This window comes from Mustela putorius, unplaced genomic scaffold, assembly GCF_011764305.1.
Source record: "Mustela putorius furo isolate JIRA1106 unplaced genomic scaffold, ASM1176430v1.1 tig00003909_pilon_pilon_pilon, whole genome shotgun sequence".
NCBI lineage: Eukaryota > Metazoa > Chordata > Mammalia > Carnivora > Mustelidae > Mustela > Mustela putorius.
In genome coordinates this window covers 33,228,529-33,250,122 of record NW_025422057.1, presented here as the reverse complement: position 1 = coordinate 33,250,122, position 21,594 = coordinate 33,228,529, and the positions used below count along the sequence as shown (strand labels likewise).

The window sequence follows — 21,594 nt, the reverse complement described above, 5'->3', positions numbered from 1 at the left end:
TGGTACCTTTCAGGATCACTGATGGAGACGGGAAATGAAAGTTAGGCTATTCAAGTAATCTTTAAAATTCTGCTAATTTTAAGAATTAAAAAATTTTTCATTACTTAATATTTATTTTCAATAACTAAAATACTAGATAAAGCACATTTATAACATAGCTGATTTTAAAATTAATATACTGACAAATACATTTTATAAAGTTGCAGAACCTCACTGTTAGACTTTCAACTGTTATTCAGGCCTTGAAACCAGACCATCACAACAACACCAGGTCACAGATTTTGTCTGAACATCTTCAGTGCCAGAGACCCCATTATGCTTAACTTCCCATATGCCAGGCACTACATCAAGCACTTTACATGCACTTTCATTAATCCCCATGATAACCTCAACATCCTCATTTTTAGAGGTGATAAAATTGAGACTCACAGAGGTTAAGTACCTTGCCCAAAGAAGACAACTAGTGAGTGGAGAAGCTGAAAGGAATAAATAGGGTCTTGTTTCAAAGCCCATGATCTTATTTATATATATTGCATATTGCAGAACACTGATATTCCTCCCCCACCCAACATGAAAGACACGTCCTAGCACTTGACAGAGGCCGGATTTTAACATCTGAAATGAGAATAAAGGTATATAATACTTTAAAGAATGACAAACTCCAAAGAAAACACTGGTTTAAATGAGATATAAGTGATACTCTGTATGGAAAACCCAAAAGATTCCACCCCAAAATTGCTAGAACTCATACAGGAATTCAGTAAAGTGGCAGGATATAAAATCAATGCACAGAAATTAGTTGAATTTCTATATATCAACAGCAAGAAAGAGGAAAGAGAAATTAAGGAGTCAATCCCATTTATAATTGCACCCAACCCCATGAGATACTTAGGAATAAATCTAGTCAAAGAGGCAAAGAATCTGTACTTGGAAAACTATAACATACTCATGAAAGAAATTAAGGAAGGGACAAAAAAATGGAAAAGTGTTCCATGCTCATGGACTAGAAGAACAAATATTGTGAAAATGTCTATGCTACCTAGAGCAATATACACATTCAATGCAATCTCTATCAAAATACCATCAACTTTTTTCACAGAACTGGAACAAATAATCCTAAAATTTATATGGATCCAGAAAAGACCCCAAAGAGCCAAAGGAATGTTGAAAAAGAAAACCAAAGCTGGTGTCATCACAACTCCAGACTTTAAGCTCTATTAAAAGCTATGATCATCAGGACAGTATGGTAATGGCACAAAAACAGACACATAGATCAAAGGTACAGAATGGAGAGCCCAAAAATAGACCCTCAATTCTATCTATGGTCAACTAATCTTCAAAAAAGCAGGAAAGAATATCCAGTGGGAAAAAAAGACAGTCTCTTCAACAAATGGTGTTAGGAAAATAGGAACCACATGGAGAAGAATGAAACTGGACCACTTCCTTATACCATACACAAAAATAGACTCAAAATACATGAAAGACCTAAATGTGGCCAAAATCCTTGATGAGAACACAGCCAGCAACCTCTTTGACCTCAGCCACAGCAACTTCTTGCTAGACACGTTTCCAAAGGCAAGGGAAACAAAAGCAAAAATGAACTACTGGGACTTCATCAAGATAAAATGCTTTTGCACAGCAAAGGAAAGAGTCAACAAAACCAAACAACACCTGACAGAATGGGAGAAGATACTTGCAAATGATATATCAGATAAAGGGCTAGTATTCAAAATCCATAAAGAACTTCTCAAACTCAACACCCAAAGAACAAATAATCCAATCAAGACATGGACAGAAGACATGAACAGACATTTCTGTAAAGAAGACATCCAAATGGCAAAAAGACACATGAAAAAGTGCTCAACATCACCTGGAATCAGGGAAATACAAATCAAAAGCACAATGAGACACCACCTCACACCAGACAGAATGGGTAAAATTAACAAGTCATTAAACAACAGATGTTGGTGAGGATACGGAGAAAGGGGAACCCTCCTACACTGTTGGTGGGAATGCAAGCTGATGCAGCCACTCTGGAAAACAGTATGGAGGTTCCTCAAAAAGTTGAAGATAGAGCTACCCTATGACCCACCAAAGGCACTACTGGGTATTTACCCTAAAGATACAAATGTAATGATCTGAAGGGCCACCTCTACCCCAGTATTTACAGCAGCAATGTCCACAATAGTGAAACTATGGGAAGAGCCCAGATGTCCATCGACAGATGAATGGATAAAGATATATCTATAATGGAATATTACACAGCCATCAAAAAATGAAATCTTGCCATTTGCAATGACATGGATGGAACTAGAGGATATTATGCTAAGTGAAATAAGTCAATCAGGGAAAATTATCATATTATCTCACTCATATGTGGAATTTAAGAAACAAGGCAGAGGAGCATAGGGTTAAGAGAGGAAAAAATGAAACAAGATGAAAGCCAAGAGGGAGACAAACCGTAAGAGACTCTCAGTCTTGGGAAACAAACTAAGGGTTGCTGTAGAGGAGGCGCATGGGGTTAACTGAGTGATGGACACTGGGGAGAGTATGTGTTGTAATTAGCACTGGGTATTATTATAAGACTGATGAATCACAGAACTATACCCTGAAACAAATAATATATTATATGTTAATTAACAGCATTTAAATTTAGAGAATTTAAAGAAAAAAATTAATGAGATATTAAGAAACACTTTATGAAGATCTGCTTTTCAATACAGATCTGCTTTTCAATACAATATTATGGCTTCTGAACGTTGACTCCAGACTAAAAACTCTAGCATCTATCTACCACCATGCACAGGTCTTCATGTTTAAAACTGGCTGGCTAGAGAAAGGCATAGAAAATTTCCAGTTCCCTGGTATATGTGTTTGGTGTATCACAGTAATGCCAGATATCCCATACAATCAATAAATTAAACCATCAACCTCATAAGGCCACATTTAGACATTCAGTGCAGGTAAGTGACTATGTCCAAGACTACTAAACATTACAACAGCATTTTACAGGATAATATTACCTGTGATGAAAATTTAATTTAAAGGAACATTCTTGACATAATCCTAAAAAAAAAAAAAAGTAACACCACTGAAAGGTTGAATTTGAATTAACTATACTGATACTCTACCCTTAATATCATACATTCTCATTATTCCATATATCCCTTTTACAGATTATCTGAAAAAACAATCCAAAAAAGCAATCTGGTTCTCTCCACCTTGAAAAATACATATGCACAATAAAAAGGGTAACAGAATGCTTGAAGAATTGAAAATATTCTAGTATTACTTTAGAAAAAAGTGCTGTCAATTTATTCTAAAAGCAAACTCTGTTTCATATATAGGATTAATATGTGTCTCACATAAAAGATATCTAATAACAACAGTGTGGCTATAGTTACTTCTTCTGAAGTGCTTTCAGAGTTTTCAAATAGAAAAAAACCTTTCAAAAGGTTCCATGATTATGACCTCTTCTTTTGCCTTAATCTCAGTTCACAGCAGTTGACTTTTCTATCATGAACACATCCAGGAGGAACCCTCTACATTGGTGTGCATTAAGTAGAAGCACATGAGGAAATTCTTGACTCCTATAGGGAGTAGGCAGAAAACTCTGAAGCACATTTATGTAGGACCTAGAGAAGGTTGCTAATGTGATGGCCTGAAGAAGCTGACACATAAGACTAGCTTAATTCATGGTGGAGGGGGGGAAAGAAGGAACAACAGATTCTAATACATTCTTATCAAGAGAAGCTGCTGTACTCTGGATTATAAACCTTACTAAGCTTTTAAGACTGACATCAAGAACAATTACACCATCTTAGAACTTGTTCTTTATTGACACGAAGAGTCTAATTATTGTCCACACCACAACAATATGGCTACCAGGTAGCATGAGATTTTACATTGCCTTTTCTGATACTCCGCATCTTATTCTGCACTGATGATATTCTCACCAATATTCCATAACAGGAAGAGGTCATCACTTTACAAATTATAGGTTTTTATTTGGCATTAGAACTCTTTCACCTAAATGTTACCATAATGCTGAGAGTAAAAAAACTGAAGTCTCAAAATTTATTTGTCACTTTGGGAAATTCAGAAAAAAGAGTGCTTCCAGAAAGATACATTAAATTTTTTAAATTAAATTTTAAATTAGTCTATATATTTTTAAATCTAAATTACTAGATAAACTTTGAAGAAATCAATTATATTCCACCTGAAGTCAACTTACTTAATTTAACAAGTGCATTTCTCTTTTCACCATGCTCAATATAACCAAAATTAACTTCCCAACTCTTCAAGTCATCTTTTTTATCACAACATTTATTTCCACAGAAAAACTGGCCTGTAATAAAGAAAGGAATATTAGCTATGACAGTTGGTGACAATGTTTATCTGTACTATCTGGAATTACTCCTAAAATTTGCTCTTTACATACATAAATTCTTAGTTCTAGGTAGTCAGGATTAAAAAAATAACTGAGCATAATAACTATAGTATACTTAACAAATGTATATACAAGTATTAGATCAAAGAGGTGAAGAAAAGGTTATTAAGAAAAATAAATCACAGAATTCTTGCTCAAGAGATTGATACACTGTATAGATCAGGGTTTCAGCAACTCCCTGATTAGGAAATCTTACACTTTAGAAAATGGAAATACTAAAAAAATAAACTCAATAATACCCTAAAAGAATAAATACATTTCCACAGTACACATATTTACACCTGGGTGAATCCTTTTTAATATTTAATAATAATTTTTAAATTGATTAAAATTCTTATTTTAAATATTAACATTATGGCTTCTATTTTAAGCACCAGCATAAAATGGCACTTAAAGCACATTTTAAAATGGAAGCACTCTGAGATGAAGTAGACTAAGTAATCAGTAGAGTATTGGGTTATACTCTAAGTTTAAGAGTTACCTGACACTAAAATCAACAGCACATTATCATGTTCACTGTATTTTTATTAAACCATTCTGTAAAAAAAGGACTAACACTACTCAACAACTATTTACTTTCACAGCAGAAGATGAACCTTGTATTTGCACAAACAAAAAAGAATTTTTATCTCAATAATTTGCACCAACAGAAACAAATCGAAAGTTTTTATAAAAAAGGAAATATCAAAATGAATTTTGAAAATTATCAGTCCAAACAGCCTATAACTTTTCTAAATTGGGATTTTTTTTACTCATTCCAAATGAATAGTTCATGAAATCTGTGCATGATCAGTAACAACAGCAACGAAGGAATAATTCTAAATCAGAGCAATAGCTTTCCCTTAACAACTCATCTCTTTTTTCAGTGATAGTAACTTAAAGAATGCTCATCAATTTTTTCAAAGGCAGCATTACTTACCATCACCTGAAAATTCCATTTTAATAAAAGTACAAAATTTTAAAACTGTGAGACATTTCATAATTTTTCATTGTTTGGATAAAAACACAAACTAAACTGTCATATTAAGAAAAGTTAAAACTAGCTTTATTTTTTAAAAATTTTAAAAAATATTTTACTTATTTATTTGACAGAGAAAGAGAGAGAGGGAGAGAGGGAATACTAGCAGGGGGAAGTGGGAGAGAAAGAAGCAGGCTTTCTGCTGAGCAGAGAGCCAGACGCAGGGCTTGATCCCAGGACCCTGAGATCATGACCTGAGATGAAGGCAGACGCTTAATGACTGAGCCGCCCAGGCACCCTTAAAACTAGCTTTAAATTCATTCTTTTTCCTTCTCCTTTAGAGTATCTTCAGGGCTGATCCTTCATCTAAAAAAAAAATTCCTACTCCTTAATTTTTTTATTGCAGATCCAGTTTTATACTTCACACATACACCCAATTTATGGAAGATGTAAATGATCCACAATGATGGCATCAATGTTTAATCATTTTAAAGTACAACCTTTATTTTCAGTTTAAAGGTTATTAGTTTAAAATTATTTCCTAAATGCTTTTATGCAGTTTTCAGAAGCCTTAACACTTTAAAATGCAATTATCAATAAAGAGCTTTTGTATCATGACACAAAACAGAGACATTAATTTTTCAGAGATTTATGAGTAGATTACAACAATGCACAGAAAAAGCATTTATTGATTGCCTACCAAATGTTTGCTCTTTTGCCATAAGACTAAATATTCGGGGTTAATCTCAATGACATCCCAAAGTAAGAACTAGCCTGTTCAAAAATTCTATTAGTTCAAAGTGATATTTAATCTCTACATTCAAAATGTGATTGGACTGAATATGGTAATACCTACTCATTATCTCAAAAGTTGAGAAAAGAAAAAACTCAAGTATTCATCCTTAATTAGTTTCCTTTAACTCTTTAAATATTTTCTACTTAATCTCCATTGACTGTTCTAAAAGCAAAAATTTAAAGATAAAAATCACTAAAGCATTATATTTTGACCTTTGCTAGTCATATATCATGAATATACTGTCTCTAATTTTACTTATATAGATAACCATTTATTGTACACATGAGAAATAATCTTACTCAATGACTTCAATTCAATAACAAAAAACCTTATCTTATAAAAAAGTAAAACTTTAAGATTTTATTTATTTATTTGACAGAGAAATCGCAAGTAGGCAGAGAGGCAGGCAGAGAGAGAAGGGGAAGCAGGCTCCATGCCTAGAAGAGAGTCCAATGTGGGGCTCAATCCCAGGACCCTGAGACCATGACCTGAGTCAAAGACAGAGGCTTAACCCACTGAGCCACCCAGGTGCCCAAAAAGTAAAACTTTAAAAAAAGAATTACCTTTTCCTGAAATTACTTCTTTTTCTACTCGCCACCTAAATCCAAACTTTGAGAAAAAAATTACATTTATACCAGCATAAATTTAAACACTATTGAAATTGTATATACATCTAAACATAGAGGACACTGGGGCCACTCTTGGACAAAAGACAGGGCAAACACCCCATGGATACACAGCATAGAAACAGTGATCTGAAGAGTGCATGGGGAACACAGTGCAGAAATTAGCTGCTCATCTCTGAGCGTGTCCCAGAAAGGCAGTGTTCACAGACAGACCTCTCTGGGGTTAAAGAAACTGGCCAGCACCGTTTCCCTCCCATGCCCCTCAGCATAAACACAGGGCTACCTGTGGAAACCAGCACAGGGCTGACACTCACTACTTAACTTGCTCACACAAAACCCTGCTGGCCCCCATGCTCCAGAGAAGCCCTGCTTCTCAGACACATTTGCCTCCGTCCCAGCACAGTGGGCCCTCTCCCCGGAGACAACTAGCCCAAATCCCTTCCACACCATATCTCCCTACCCAGAAGTCTTGCAAGCCTTGGTTCTAGTAGTGGCAGAGACAGGTCTCATTTCACAAGCAGACCAGAGCACACCTAGTTAAAACACTGCCTATGACAGGAAAAGAGAACCTTCGCAGATGACTGGCCTGAAGGACAAAGTGGTCAGGACACAAAAGCAGAATGCATGTAGTATACATTGGAGACACTCCCAGAAGCACCGAGCCCTGGAGAACAGGTGACACCATACTACAGGGCACTAAAAGACCTCTTCTTCATAAAATGGAGTATTATTTAGCTAAAAGAAAAGAAATCTTGCCATTTGCAACAACATGGAAGGAGCTAGAGTATAATGCTAAGTGAAATAAGTCAGTCAAAGAAAGAAAAATACCATATGATTTCCCTCACATGTGGAATTTAAGAATCAAAACAGATGAGCAAAGGAAAAAAAAAAGAGAAAGACAAACTAAAAGACAGACTCTTAACTATAGAGAACTGATAGTTACCAGCAGGGAGGTGGGGGGTGGTGCGGGGATGGTGAAACAGGTGATGCAGATTAGAAGTGCACTTATGATGAACACAGGGTGATTAAAATAAAAAGTTAAAAAAAAAAAAAAGAAAAAGCAAACATAATTCTCATTGTGAGAAACTTTTTTTCTCCTTATAGGATTCCAGGTGTTTAAAAAAAACATTTGAATAATTACCAACTTCCCTATTAAGGAATTAATCTTATTTACTTTTAAACTACCTATTAAAAGGTACAGGTGCTAGGCTGCAAGATACCTAATTAATAAAAAATATCTATCTTGTTTTATGACACTGACAGAAAAAAAAGAGGATATGGTACAGCAAAGAGACAATATGCTATAGTCCAAAAGAGTTGGATTGTCTGGGTTTACATCTTAGCTGCACCACTTAATGGCTTTATAATACTGGACGAGGTATTTAATGTTCTTGTGCCTCAGCTTCCTCATATGTAATGTAGAGAAAATACAATACCTATTTCTTTGGATTAAGAAGTTTGAATGGGATAATACGCACAAAGTATTTAGAATAGTACCTGGTACACAGTATCCTAGGGGTTAGCAAATGAGGGCCTGCTGCCTTTTTTATGTTTTATTGGAAAACAACCACAATCACAATTCATGTATGGCTCTTTCCCCACTGGCAAAGTATTATGAAGAGAAAAGAGAAAGGGGACCCTTTGGAGCCCTAAACTTTCCTCCAGTTTCCTAAACATAACTGTTCTTTTGGCTAAAAATAATTTTTCTTCACTGCCTTTCTGAAATCTTTCATATTCATGGGCTAATTTTCTATGGTTTTAATAAATGATTTCATTTTCTATTCAATTTACTATAATGGTTAAAAGCTCAGTTTTAGAATCATGCAGACCCAACAGAAGCTCTACCATTCATTAATTAGCTCTGTGGCCTTGAAAAGTCTCTTAACTTCTCAGTCTACTTTCTTTTTATGTATAAAAACCTCGTCTAATAGGTTGTTGTATTATGAGAGATAATTCAGATGAACTGTTGTTCAATGCCTGGTTAACTTTGTCTATTTTTATCACTTATTTGAATTAGGCAATTTTGTAGTTTAAATGCAACTAGGGGCTCAAATATTTGAAAATACTCTGATTAAAATCCAAAAAAATAACCTCCCTCCCCAGTTTAGAAAAAAAATAAAACGTTCAAAATGACTCTGTTTTATTCTACTTTTAAGCCCATTTATGTTAAGATTGCCTGCCATCTAACATATATGTTGGGATGCCCACTGAAGCACAGAAAATTTGTACAGCAATAGTTTCTCAACTTTTCCTTCCACTCATTAATCTATTCAACAAATAATTATTAAGCAACTACTTACTGGGCTTGGCACTCTGCTGAAGATACAAGATGATTATTAAAATAGTGTCTATTATCAGGAAAGTTATAATCTTACAGGGGGTAAGAAATATAATAAACAAACATAGTATGTCCTACTAGTTAAAGATTGTATAGAGGTTTTGCATCAATGTGTTTTTATATTCTCGCCCGACATACATTTTCCTGCTGATAGGCTGGATTAAACACTGGAATTACTCAGGATTTGGTGCTAAGCCTCCTTCTCTTACTCTACCTGCTAGCACAGGGAGATCACACATGCAAGCAGTAAGACAGATGGATCCTAACTTCCTGAAAACACGAAGCTCCAAGACCATCTACTTGGACTTCTATGCAGAAGAAAAATAAACTTCTAGCTCATTTAAGTCAGTTACTTAGGAGTGCTTCAGTCCTTGCAGCAGGTTCTAATCCTAACTGATTCAACAATCCAACCAATTTCTCAATGATGAAAGGGAAGAAGTAGTAAAGAAGGGAACAAGTGTGTGGGACAGAGGCTGGAATTCACTAAAAATGCCCCAAGTAATAGGCACTGAGCAAGGAGCTGATTAACTACAAGTGAATAAAACACTGTCTTTGTATAAATAAAATTATGAGAAAATGCATCCTAGCAAGGAAATCAAAGGCACTATTCTTAACTCAAACATGGTGTGCCAAAAAAAATAGTCATCTTTCCCTTAGAAAAGATACCCCTCATATATATGGGGTAAGAGGCATATGGGAAATCTTTGTACCCTCCCCTCAATTTTGCTGTGAACTTAAAAACTACCCCTAAAAACCGGGCCTTAAAAAAAAAAAAAAAAAACCTGCCTCACTCCACATTTCCTATTTCTGATTTCTTACTTAGATTTACCCTCACATCTAACTACTCATCATGTTCTAATAGAAAAATGTAATTTGTTTCAAGATTATCCTCTTTAAAGTATGATTTCCAATAATATATGTTTTTCAAATGGAGAATATAAATACTTATTGTTTTATGTGTACTTCCTCCCCTCAACTAAATTATAGGGATTTTTTTTTGAAGGGCAGTCACGTTTTAATTCACAATACCCTGCCCAGTCCTTAATAAATACTGAACAGCAATCAACAAATAAGCTAGCATGGAATAAGCTGCTTTATTAGGTTCCTAGAAAGATGTGTATTTCATACTTGACTTGCAGTGTAGTAACTTCAAGTAACTCCAATTGCTGTGGTGCCTTTTGGATTTGTTGTGATCAATAACTAGTATAGAGAGGAGAGATAGCTCTTAAGAAATCAAGGAAGTCTTTGGGATGGGTTTGTAAACAAGGTTGTAAATCTGGACACTCTTATCTATAAGAATACTGTGAAGCAACCCATATATTAAAAGTACTACGGAAAAAAAATATGAAACAAATCATGGTTTGAGATTTAATTAATTAAATGAAAAAGAAATTCTTATAATAAATAAATCTAAAAAAACTTTTTAAATAGATTCTGTCTTAATACAAATGTACACTATCCAAAACATAGATTTATGCAACATTCCCTCCCCCATTTCAAACTGAAATCATCTGTTCCAGGTTACTTTCTCTAGCTGTGAATGTGAAATTTGAGATAGAAATAAAAATCACTTTACTATCAACTAAAGTAACTAATGTAAAGCAGGAATGGAAATCTGCCATTACAAAATAGCACTGATAAGAGTTAATTCTACTAGCCCAGACATTGGTATAAAAGAAGATGTACATCTGCCTCTTTATAGATGGTAATTTATTTGAAAAAAAAAAAAAAAAAGCCTATCAATTTCAAACATCATCTGTGAAACAAGACATCATTCTGCAGTGTCAAATCATTCATTATAATCAGTAGAGGCTCTAGGCCAGAGTTAGGATGAAACAGGATCCAGTAGCCACTTGTTTAATTTCAGACTATTCATGCCTCAGCTCACAAAGCACCCTTGAATAAGGCGCCCTTTGTAAATTTCATAGTTGCAGAAGTTAAACTGTTCAAATGACACTTCATAGATGCAGGGCAACCTAGCTCATTTAGCACCTTTAAAAGAATAATATGGGGTGTGATAGTATAATTAAAAAGTAATATGGTACTTAAATAAGAACTTTCTATAAATATTTGGAAGGCATACCTTATTTTCTTTGTATCTACTGAGATCTGCTATGCAGTATTCCTTGAATAATTTATCATAGTATTTCTTTGCAAGTTTCTTTTCCCTAGATTCATAAAAGAACATAAATCTTTTACATTTATAAATTAAACCACAGTTTTCCAGGTGAAAGCAATGTCAAATAACACATATGATATAAATATTAATGTTTTAAAAGAGGCCTATTACTTACATGTGCATAGAATACCTGAATATTAACTATTAATAGTGGCTCTCTCAGAGAGGGAAACAGGAAGATTGACAGTCAGAGGAGAGGAGCCTTATTCCTTTTCACGTTTTGCAATGTTTACATTTTTAAAACCACTTTCAGGTATTACTTTTTCCCAAAATATTTTTAAAAATTTTTAAAAACCATTTAACAGGACAACAAAGAATACAGTAAAAGTGTAATATATTTTCTTTTCAAGACTAAGTCAAGCAATGAGAAGTCAGTTAAAACTGCTAAAAATGACCAAAGGAATCAAATCAGATTCAATACTAGGCATGTTTTTATGTCCTCCATTCAGAACTCCTCCATGCCGGGGCTGAATGTAAGACATGGAAACAGCAGGAGAGACGGGACTAAAGCAATTCATGCATTACATCTCAGACAGCAAAAATTACCAATTCATGTCCATTTCATCCTCCTCATTCCATAAGAATCTATGATTTTCTCGTATAACATCCATGTCTGTCTTGTCATTTTCCCTGGAAAATAAAACTATTCCAATTACACATAAACACAAAATTAGTCAAATTTAGGAGGTTAAACAGTTCTGTGAGATTTTTTTTAGCACTTGAGAAAAAATACATGAAGATAAAGATAGTTTTATGTGTGAATGTATATATACTTCTAAAAACAATTTCCATATTGGGGCACCTGGGTGGCTAGGTCAGTTAAACATCTGCCTTCTGCTCAAATCATAGTCCCAGAGTCCTGGGATTGAGCCATGCATCAGGCTCCCTGCTTCTTCTCCTCCCTGCTCCTTCTCTCTCTCCCTCTCTCTCTCACTATGTCTCAAATCAAATAAATAAATCTTAAAAAAAGAAAAAAAATTCCGTATTGTCTAGAATGCTGCTCCAGAAGCAAGTTAAATGGATAAGGCATCCATTTACCTATTGTGCTGGCTTCAATTATATGGATGATGCTAAATCACCAAAGCCAGGAGGAGGAACCTGAATAAACTTGAATAAACACTAAGTGGATAGGGAAAAATAATGAAAGCAAGTTTTATCTAAAAAAGTCAATAACCCCATTTTCATCACATTTAAAAACTGTGTAAAGAGTTTTCTATACCTCATTTTACTATAGCTTCCTAGAGAGACTAAGAGCAGAAGAGAATGGGGGGAGGGAATGATATTTTAAGATGCTAACAGTTTGGGGAAAGAACAAGGGATTGTTGGGGAAAACAGACTAAATTGAGAGGGGGAGATAAATCTGGGGTAGATGAGATCATACGAAGTTTTTAAGGCTCTACCAAACTCAGAAAATTATTAAGTCTGGGGGAAAAACCACACACACAACCAAGAGGCTCTGATAGAGAGCCTCAAATATAGGAAGGAGTTGGTTTTTGTCCTCTTTGCCCTACCTTTTTTTAAAAACCAATCCCAAACACTGAGGCCTAAAAAAATAAATTATTTCAAAGATCCTTGTTCAAAAATTTTTTAAAAATTTACTGCATAATCAAGCACATGAGTATTCGTCACATAACCTGTTATCACCAAGTGCAGATCTGGCTTAGCAGGCTACCTGAGGCCAAATGCCAGAGAAATGGGGTTCATGATGAGATACTTAGCAATAAGTTATGGATAGCCTCTCCACTTCAGGATATTATATGGAAACTGGAATGGAAAGCTGGAGAGAAGGACAGAATCTGAAGACACAGTAGCTGTGAGTCTTTAAAGACCTCCATACTTTCCTCCTGTTCTATGTGAACTTCATGACACTTACCCCAATCGCCTGAAATCTTCTTTTTTGCCACCATAGTATAAAATATAGTCATTTACAAATTTTGTGTGCCTTTGATACTGAAATGCAAAAAATTAAGGATTTGATTTGCTTAGGAGTTGTTCTATGTCTATGATAAATGAGTAAAGTAAAGAAAAACAGTATAAATCTACTTAGTTTTTTTAATATGCAAAACCTACTATATAAGCTTATGAATTAAAAAAAAAATATCTAAAAGGGGGCACCTGGCTCAATCAGTTGAACATCCAATTCCTGATTTCAGTTCAGATCACAATCTCAGTGTCCTGGGACTGAGACCCATGTGGGGCTCCACGCCCAGTGCAAAGTTTGCTTGTCTCCCTCTCTTGCTTTGCCCCTCCCCCCACTCACATGCTCTCTCTTTCACTGAAATAAATAAATCTTTTAAAAAATATATCTGGGGCGCCTGGGTGGCTCAGTGGGTTAAAGCCTCTGCCTTCAGCTCAGGTCATGATCTCAGGGTCCTGGGATCGAGCCCCACATCGGGCTCTCTGCTCAGCAGGGAACCTGCTTCCCTTCCTCTCTCTCTGCCTGCCTCTCTGCCTACCTGTGATCTCTGTCTGTCAAATAAATAAATAAAATCATTAAAATAAATAAATAAATAAATAAAAATAAAAAATGTATCTGAAAGGGTAAATATTAACTGTTAAGAGTCAATACTGTAGAGCAGAGGGGCTTTCACCTTCTACTTAATACTGTTCCTATTGTTTTTAACATTTTTCAAGCATATACTACTCCTGTGATAAAATATAGTTCTACCTGGGGAGAAAGAGAGCTTCTTATTCTATTGCTGAAATACACACAGACTCACACCAATATTCACTTTAATCATAATATGAAAAGTTATAATGTCTAAAATTTAAAGGAGTATAATTTGGGACGCCCGGGTGGCTCAGTTGGTTAAGCTGTTGCCTTCAGCTCAGGTCATGATCCCAGCGTCCTTGCTCAGCGGGGAGCCTGCTTCTCTCTCTGCCTCTGCCTGCCACTCTGTCTGCTTGTGCTCTCTCTCTCTAACTCTGACAAATAAATAAATAAATAAAATCTTTAAAAAATAAATAAATAAAGGAGTATAATTTACCTTTTATTACCTTAACATATAATTTAATTATTCCAGTAATGATAAAGCCTCTAAAATAGAAGATACAACTTTTATAGTATTAAATCCTAACATTAGGCTTTCAAAAACCTATGAATATAAGAACTCAGATGTTCTTTTTTAATACTTTCTTTTAATATTTAAGAATTCAGTCATGTTTATTTTTAATGCAATATAACAAGATATATGAGCATCTTAGTTTTTGTTTTGAAAAGCTCAACAGTATTCTCTCCAGAGCTGGACATGCAAATAACAGAACTGACCTCATCCACAGTACTGCCTGACTATACCCTACTATATCAAAGATAAATAATGACTTAATTCATCACAGTACGTTCTAACAGAATATTGAACCATAATATGATACTTCCAAGACTGGCAACAAACCAGTTAACCTTTCAGAAAAGGAAAAAAGAGAAAAGCTAGATATCTAGAGATTTGCATCCTTTCTAGCTCTTGGTCTATCTCTAACTGGTCATGTGACCATGGCAAGTCACTTCAGTCTTTTAGATTAACAAATTCTTTCTGTCAATTGTCAATATGCAGGCAATATGGCACCTGTCACAACAGCTTAGCTCTGTCATTTTAGCATGAAAAGTAGGCACAGATAGCACCTCAATGAATAAGCACAGTTACGTGCCAATAAAGCTTTATTTATAAAAACAGGGGCTGAATGGGACCTTGCTTCCAGGAAACTAGAGTAGACAAAGATGTACTTCTCCCTGTTCTTCTCACTAAGAACTAAAAACCTTGGAAATTGTATCTAAAACAAATATACAAAGATCCTGAGAGGTGAGGAGATGAAGGCATAATAGCTAGGGAGCTCAAGACCCATGGTTATACATGGTGGTTAGCTCCCCAGGTTTTCTTTTTGACTCATAAATTCAGACTTGAAAATGAAGATGCTGACAAGCTGAAAATGCCAACAAGCACAGATAAGAAAAGTCCCAACAAAGCCTGCTCTCTCTAACTGAATAATCAAGACAGAGGGCACCCCAACAAGACAGGTAACTTAGAGACAATACCTACGCTACTCCAGCGAAAAATTCTAGAAATAACCATGGCCCCACCTCCACCCATGTCAAAAAAGGGGACCTACACTTTCACCCTCATCAGTCTGTAACTAGATACCCCAATACCCCCAAATGAGTGGTGTCATAGAAGGCACAATAGATGTTGAAATGCCAAAGGAACAAGTGACAGATGAGATCCACGGAAAAGTTAAGCTATTGAGTTAGAAGATAAGAAGAATAAATTGGTGGTAAGAGAATTCCTGTAAGTTAAAGCAAAGGATTAGGAAATGGTAACAAAGTAAAACAGATGTCAATAGGTAGGGGATGTATCTAACTGCCATTGTCCCCTTCTCTTAATCCTGACTATAGTAATAAATACCAGAAACACGTCAGGTCTTGTTCGTCTTCTCTTTCATTCTCCAATATTCCCAACAGTAATATGGATGGCCAGTGGCAGCAGTCAGTGTAAAGAGCCACAGCCTTACCAAAAAGCTGAGATGAGACGGGGCTATAATAGAGAAGCAAGATATAGCTTAACGACAGCCCCAAGTCACACCTGAAAGATGAATGAGGCCTGAGGACAGACCACAAACACATCTACTTCTAGATACAAGTTTTACAAAGAGTTTAAACAGCCAAGAACCAGGTAGTAAGAGAATAAGAGTTATTATGAGACTAAAGGTAAGACCAGTATTAAAATGAGAAATGTTGACAGCTTGGCAAAAATAAGTTGGAAAAATATCTGCAGGTTCATGGACTTTGTAAACCTATTCATAGATCATTAGTAATATGTTTTATTATTTTTGTTTCTGAGTCCTCCTTATGTATTAAAAAAAGAAAATTGTACTCAAAAGTATAAATGTCAAGACTGCATATCAATAAACAGTTACCTTTAAAAATGTAATATAGGTCTACCTGACTTCACAAGATTTTATGAAATAAAAAAGTAGATTTTAAAATATTTTATTAGTTAGAAAAATCTAGAGATATAAAAAGGATACAGCATCCATAGCTATAAGGTGAAACCTTCTATTTCTTGCTTCTTCCCTGTAAAAAGATAAATTTTAAGCAAATTCAAATGTCTATATTCTAATTAACAGAATTAAATCCCCAAGTCCCTGAGTTTATAAAACATCTTAAACTGAAAAAAAGCAATTTACACTGACGTACATACCTATCCAGCAATTCTGCTGCAACTTGTTTATGGGCCACTTTTCCATGTTTTTCTTTCTGAAATGGCTTTTTGAGCAGTAAATCATCTTCAACTGTCCTGGTTTGTGAAGAAGAAAAATTATGAAAAGAGCACATTTTTCCTCAAAGGATGTTTCCTGTTTCTTCATATTTTCATAACAGGAACATGGTTTTAAAAATTCAAGTCTTAACTTAAAGAAGACTCACTGATCTTTAATGAGATTTTTTTTTAAGATTTATTTATTTATTTGACAAAGAGAGATCACAAGTAGACAGAGAGGCAGAGAGAGAGAGAGAGAAGCAGGCTCCCTGCTGAGCAGAGAGCAGGATGCGGGACTCGATCCCAGGACCCCGATATCATGACCTGAGCCAAAGGCAGCGGCTTAACCCACTGAGCCACCCAGATGCCCCTAATGAGACATTTTATGTCTCCTTAAGTAGCTTACTTACTATCTTAACTTTATTATTTATAAAATGGAGAAAGTGAAACTAACAAATGAATGGATTCTGGTGTCAGATCACCCACGTTCTGGTATCCAAACCTGGGCTCTGCCACGCACTATCTTAACCTTAAGTAAATTTAAGTTACTTAATCTCTTTGTGCATAAAGTAGAGATAATGAAGCTTTTGGTAATCAATAATATAAAAAAATAAAGGTGGATTATAAGTGAGATGGACTATAGATAATCAGCCCTAGTTCTGAAGATAGGTAGAACCCTAGAGTAGAAACTATCAACTAGATTTGCTCCAATTCTAGTCTGACAATGTAATATTTTGAATGAAAAATCTTGAAAATGTAAAGAATCATACAATATAATTTATTGTCACTATTTCTGTTCTTTTGGTCATCCATGAAGACTGAGTACCCAACAAAAATGTTCAGTCCCATTTAGTATACCCAATATATTGCTCTCGGTGTGAAATAATAAAGCAATTTTTCTAAGTTTGGTTCATATGAATCAGTTAACCACTCCTAAGTTAAAAGATAAAATCAGTTTCTAAACACTAAAAGCTGAAAACAATGTCCCTTCACACAGCAACATCAAGGTGCGACCTCCTTATAAGGCCCAGGCTTTATTTGCTGACAGTTCTTGTCCCTTCTAATTCAATAAAAATTTCCATGAGCTCCTTCCTTTGAGCACTTAGTCTGCTCATTTACAAAACCATAAAAATGCACCAAATGACAATCTCACTCTCCATGTTAACCTCACTTTGAAGTCACATACTTGCAAAGGGACCACCAACCAAGCCCCCTCTCTTCACTCTGACGTTTGCAAGTAAAATCCTTAATAGCTGAATGAAAAATAGATGCAAGAGAGAAATCCAAGAGTTTTCACTGATTCCCTTTCTCCCCCACTTCCCTTCCCATAAATCCCTTCACAGCATAAACACTATTTTCTTATTTTTCACCTAAATGTTCTCAAATTCTCAAGTCAATTCATTCTAGTTTAATAAACGAAAATTCATTCAGTAGAGCACTGTTGTCTTCACATGCAAACACAATCCAAAAACTTTCAGTATTATTTATTTATACCTCATTGCAATCTAAAAAGGATATGAAACACAGATCAATAAAAAATTACTTACCTTTTTTTCCTTTTGTTAGATTCTCCACCATGTTCATCATCACTAAAATCAGAGTCATAGCCTCCATGACCATGCATCTGCAAAGGAGTATAAAGTCAGTTACTTAGAACTTAAGTCGCCCATAGTTCGGGAAACAGAATAGTTCAAAAATAAGTTATCTTTAAAAGCCATAATAATTGTAAAGGATCATGGTGGGTATATCACCGTTCATGGGCCATCCAGCCATCTAAAACTTTCACTCACTTTGAAATAACAGTCTAAACTTTCAGAAATGAATCAACACTTTACACCTTAATTACCAGGAGGCTACTCTCTGACATTCTCATTGAAAATGAAATCTAGAAGTTGCTGTGTGATTGCACACAAGGTTCAGCAATGCTTCACTTCTGACTCGGAGTACTAACAGTTGCTGTGTTTTTATCAACTTTGTCCCAGATGTTATGGCAGGTCCTTAACAAACACTGCTTCCACATCCGCAAGTTAGGAACTATGATCTCCATTTTACAGATGAAGAAATCAATGACAAACAAAGTTAAGTAAATCAACTATAGAGCAAATAAACAGCTAAACTGAACTACTCGATTCTTAAGCTCATGATTTCAACTACTCTAAACTGCCTTTGGAATATGTTAACATGATTATATTCTATTAGATTCCCTGTATTTGTGAACAGTCACTATCAAGTCATTAAAACTTTCCTATCTTTTTTTTTCAACATATGTTGAGATTTCCTTTTTCTTTTAAACCTAGTTTCCACAAAGTAAACAACCTTGCTCTTTGGCCTAGTTAATTTTATCTTGTTCCAGCTCATATTTTTAACTGAAATCCTTAGAAATACTGAAAGAGCTCAGTTGTCACTTGGTTGTGTTCGAAGCCTCTGGCTTCAGCATTATATTGAATTTGGGACACACGTTAATGGGGGAATCAGAGGATGATCTGACTTTTCATGTCATACTCAAATCACATGGCTACAAGGAACTAGTCCCGGTCAAACGAGCTATCAAAACTTTTAAACTGTAATATTTACAAGAGCAGCAGGAACATGAGAAAAGAACTCCCTAAAGTTTAAAGCACTGGACCTAAGACAAGGTACGACAGCCCTAGTCCTGGCTACCCTGAATAAAGTCTGTGAACTTTTTCAAACTTAGATGTGCGGGTGTACACCCTCTTCCCTGTCCCCCAGAATTCTAGAGAGGAATGTCCTAGCCCAGGTTAGAGATAAAGGTTAGAAGGCCACAGCTCCAACTCTATCCTCCCTTACATCTGTCAACACCTGCAGATCTCACACCCTTTATCATGTCAACTCCTTGCTCCGGCTGTCTTATCCCATCTGTTGAAGCCATACCAGCTTCTCACCCTTTATGTCATTTTCTTTCCATCTTGATGGGAGTCAACCATTGTGTGGAGCTTAGAGAAATACTCTGGCATCGGCCTACCAGAGTACAAATCCTGGCTCTGAAATTTTCATGCCTTCCGTTGTGCGTGTTCCTTAACCTGAGCCTCAGTTGCCCCTTCTACATAATGAGGCTAATAAGAGTACCGGTCTCATAGGACTGGACGTTAAATAAGCTACAGCATATAAAGAGTTTTAGAACAGAGTCCAGTACGGGAAAATCCTGTAAATGCTGACTACCACTAAAGTCATGTTGTTCCCATAACGCGCGACACCACCTCCTATCCTTGCTCCCCCCCGCCCTTTTTCTCTGGCATCTTCCTTCATCCCATACCCATCAAAAATCAGGGACTGCACTAAGAAGCTCTCACTCACTTCGGGCTACGAATCGACTGACAAGGGCCGAGAGAAATTCGAGAAGAGACGCCGGGTGTCTCTAGAACCTACCAAAAAAAAAAAAAAAAAAAGTAATCAACTAAGAGCAAAAGAGGAACAACTTTGGAGGTCCTTCTCCCCAACCCCCGTTACACTCAAGGTCCTTATCACACACCCCTTCCCTCCTCCCTGCTCTGTCAAGTGCGCCCTGCAGAGTCCTCTCCCTTTTTCCCGGAGGCTGCAGCGACGACCCCGGCCTCAGTGAGCCGCTGCAGGGCCCGTCCGGTTCGCCCCGACCGCGCAGCCTCGCCACAGAGACAGCCGCCGTAACCCGCTCCCCGCCTCTTCCTACGGATCCCGACTGGGCGCTGCTTCCGGTCTGGCTCGGCCGCGTGTCACATTTAAATAACACCGTACTCGGGCGCGGCGACCTTGTGCTACTGCCAGAACCAGCCCCGGGAAACAAAGGCGACGGAGAACAGGTCCGGGAGGGGAAGCAGAGGCTTCCTGCTATCTCAAGTCGCAGCCCTCAATTTTTTCCTTCCCTTCGGGAGCCCGTCATCTACTGTCGTGTGGCACTGCTCACACTACGCCCACGCCCGTCGTTTGAAAATGTTTTGTTTTAGAAAAAACCCCGCCTGAATATCACCTGCCGTCCTCTTTCTAGTAACCTTAGTAACGCCTCTTCGGAGCATCCTCCTTGTGTGTCTCTGATCTGCCTCTCCTCCCCCACTCCATAAAACAGTTCTCATAATTAGAACAAAAATAACTTTCCATCGTTTCACCGCCCACACAATAGATACTATTCCAAATGCAGTGCTGGTGGCAGAAGAGCTCATGGAATATGGGAGGAAAGGAAGAAGAGGGAATAGGAGATTTCACAGGGTCGCAGATTGTCTGCAGACAGCCATCTGGCACATGTGAAAACGGATCCAAAAGACTTCTTTAAAAAAAAAGAAGAAGAAGAAAGGGGGAAAAAGTAAGCAGGAAATTTTAATTATTTGAGCTCCACTAGATTCTCCCTGTGTTGTACCTTTTCTATGTTATGATGCCTCATTCAGCTTTGCAGACTAGTTACTGGGTTCAGGTCTTGCCTGCCTTCAGAGGATGCTGTTCATCCTTGCTGCCTCCTCAGCCCCCTACACAGTTCCTTGGAAATCATAAGCGCTAATTAAATATTTGGTGAATTGAACTGGCACGCCACTGACTTTTACAGTGGGCCCATTTCAGAGAAAACCTTGGCACTTAACATACATATCATTTTACATCTTCTGCGCTAAACAGAAGATAACGATATTCAAAGCCCCCTTCTATTTCTGACAGTGAATTATAGATAAATCCTGTTTTACTCAATGCAGTGAATGTGATCTTAAAAATCTGTAAGTCAAAGTAGTGTAAATTCGGTTATTTCAAAATACAATCAGATCATACTTTTTTTTTTTGAGAGGGCAAGAGAAGGTCAGAGGAAGGAGGAGAGTGAGCCTTGAGCAGGTTGCACACATGGCACCCAGGCTGATGCTGGGTTTGAGCTCAGGCCCCTGAGTTGATGACCTTAGTTGAAATCTAGATCAGTGCTAGACTGACTGATCCACCCAGGGGCCCCAGATTATGCTTCAATAAAGATATTTACTCAAAAAATTTGAAGTAATAGGAAGCCTCACAATTTAACATTATATTTATACT

At 36.5% G+C, this 21,594-nt stretch overlaps 1 protein-coding gene across 2 annotated transcripts in view; it reads right to left on the bottom strand.

Annotated features, from left to right (window-relative positions):
- Positions 1-20,271, bottom strand: part of LOC101690915 (protein FRA10AC1) — a 34,118-nt gene extending 13,847 nt beyond the window's left edge. Inside the window, exons 1-11 of one of the 2 annotated variants that reach the window (XM_004749642.3) lie at positions 20,087-20,271; positions 19,912-19,979; positions 18,144-18,220; positions 16,540-16,635; positions 16,367-16,412; positions 13,221-13,297; positions 11,894-11,977; positions 11,252-11,336; positions 6,768-6,813; positions 4,235-4,348; positions 3,024-3,066 (exon numbers count right to left, since the gene is read on the bottom strand). In XM_004749642.3, the coding sequence (XP_004749699.1) occupies positions 3,024-3,066; positions 4,235-4,348; positions 6,768-6,813; positions 11,252-11,336; positions 11,894-11,977; positions 13,221-13,297; positions 16,367-16,412; positions 16,540-16,635; positions 18,144-18,220 (668 nt within the window). In that variant the 5' untranslated portion in view covers positions 19,912-19,979; positions 20,087-20,271. Of the gene's footprint in view, positions 1-3,023; positions 3,067-4,234; positions 4,349-6,767; positions 6,814-11,251; positions 11,337-11,893; positions 11,978-13,220; positions 13,298-16,366; positions 16,413-16,539; positions 16,636-18,143; positions 18,221-19,499; positions 19,729-19,911; positions 19,980-20,086 lie in introns of those variants that run through there. The other variant, XM_045068441.1, reaches the window with a different exon arrangement.
- Positions 20,272-21,594: the final 1,323 nt, after the last annotated feature.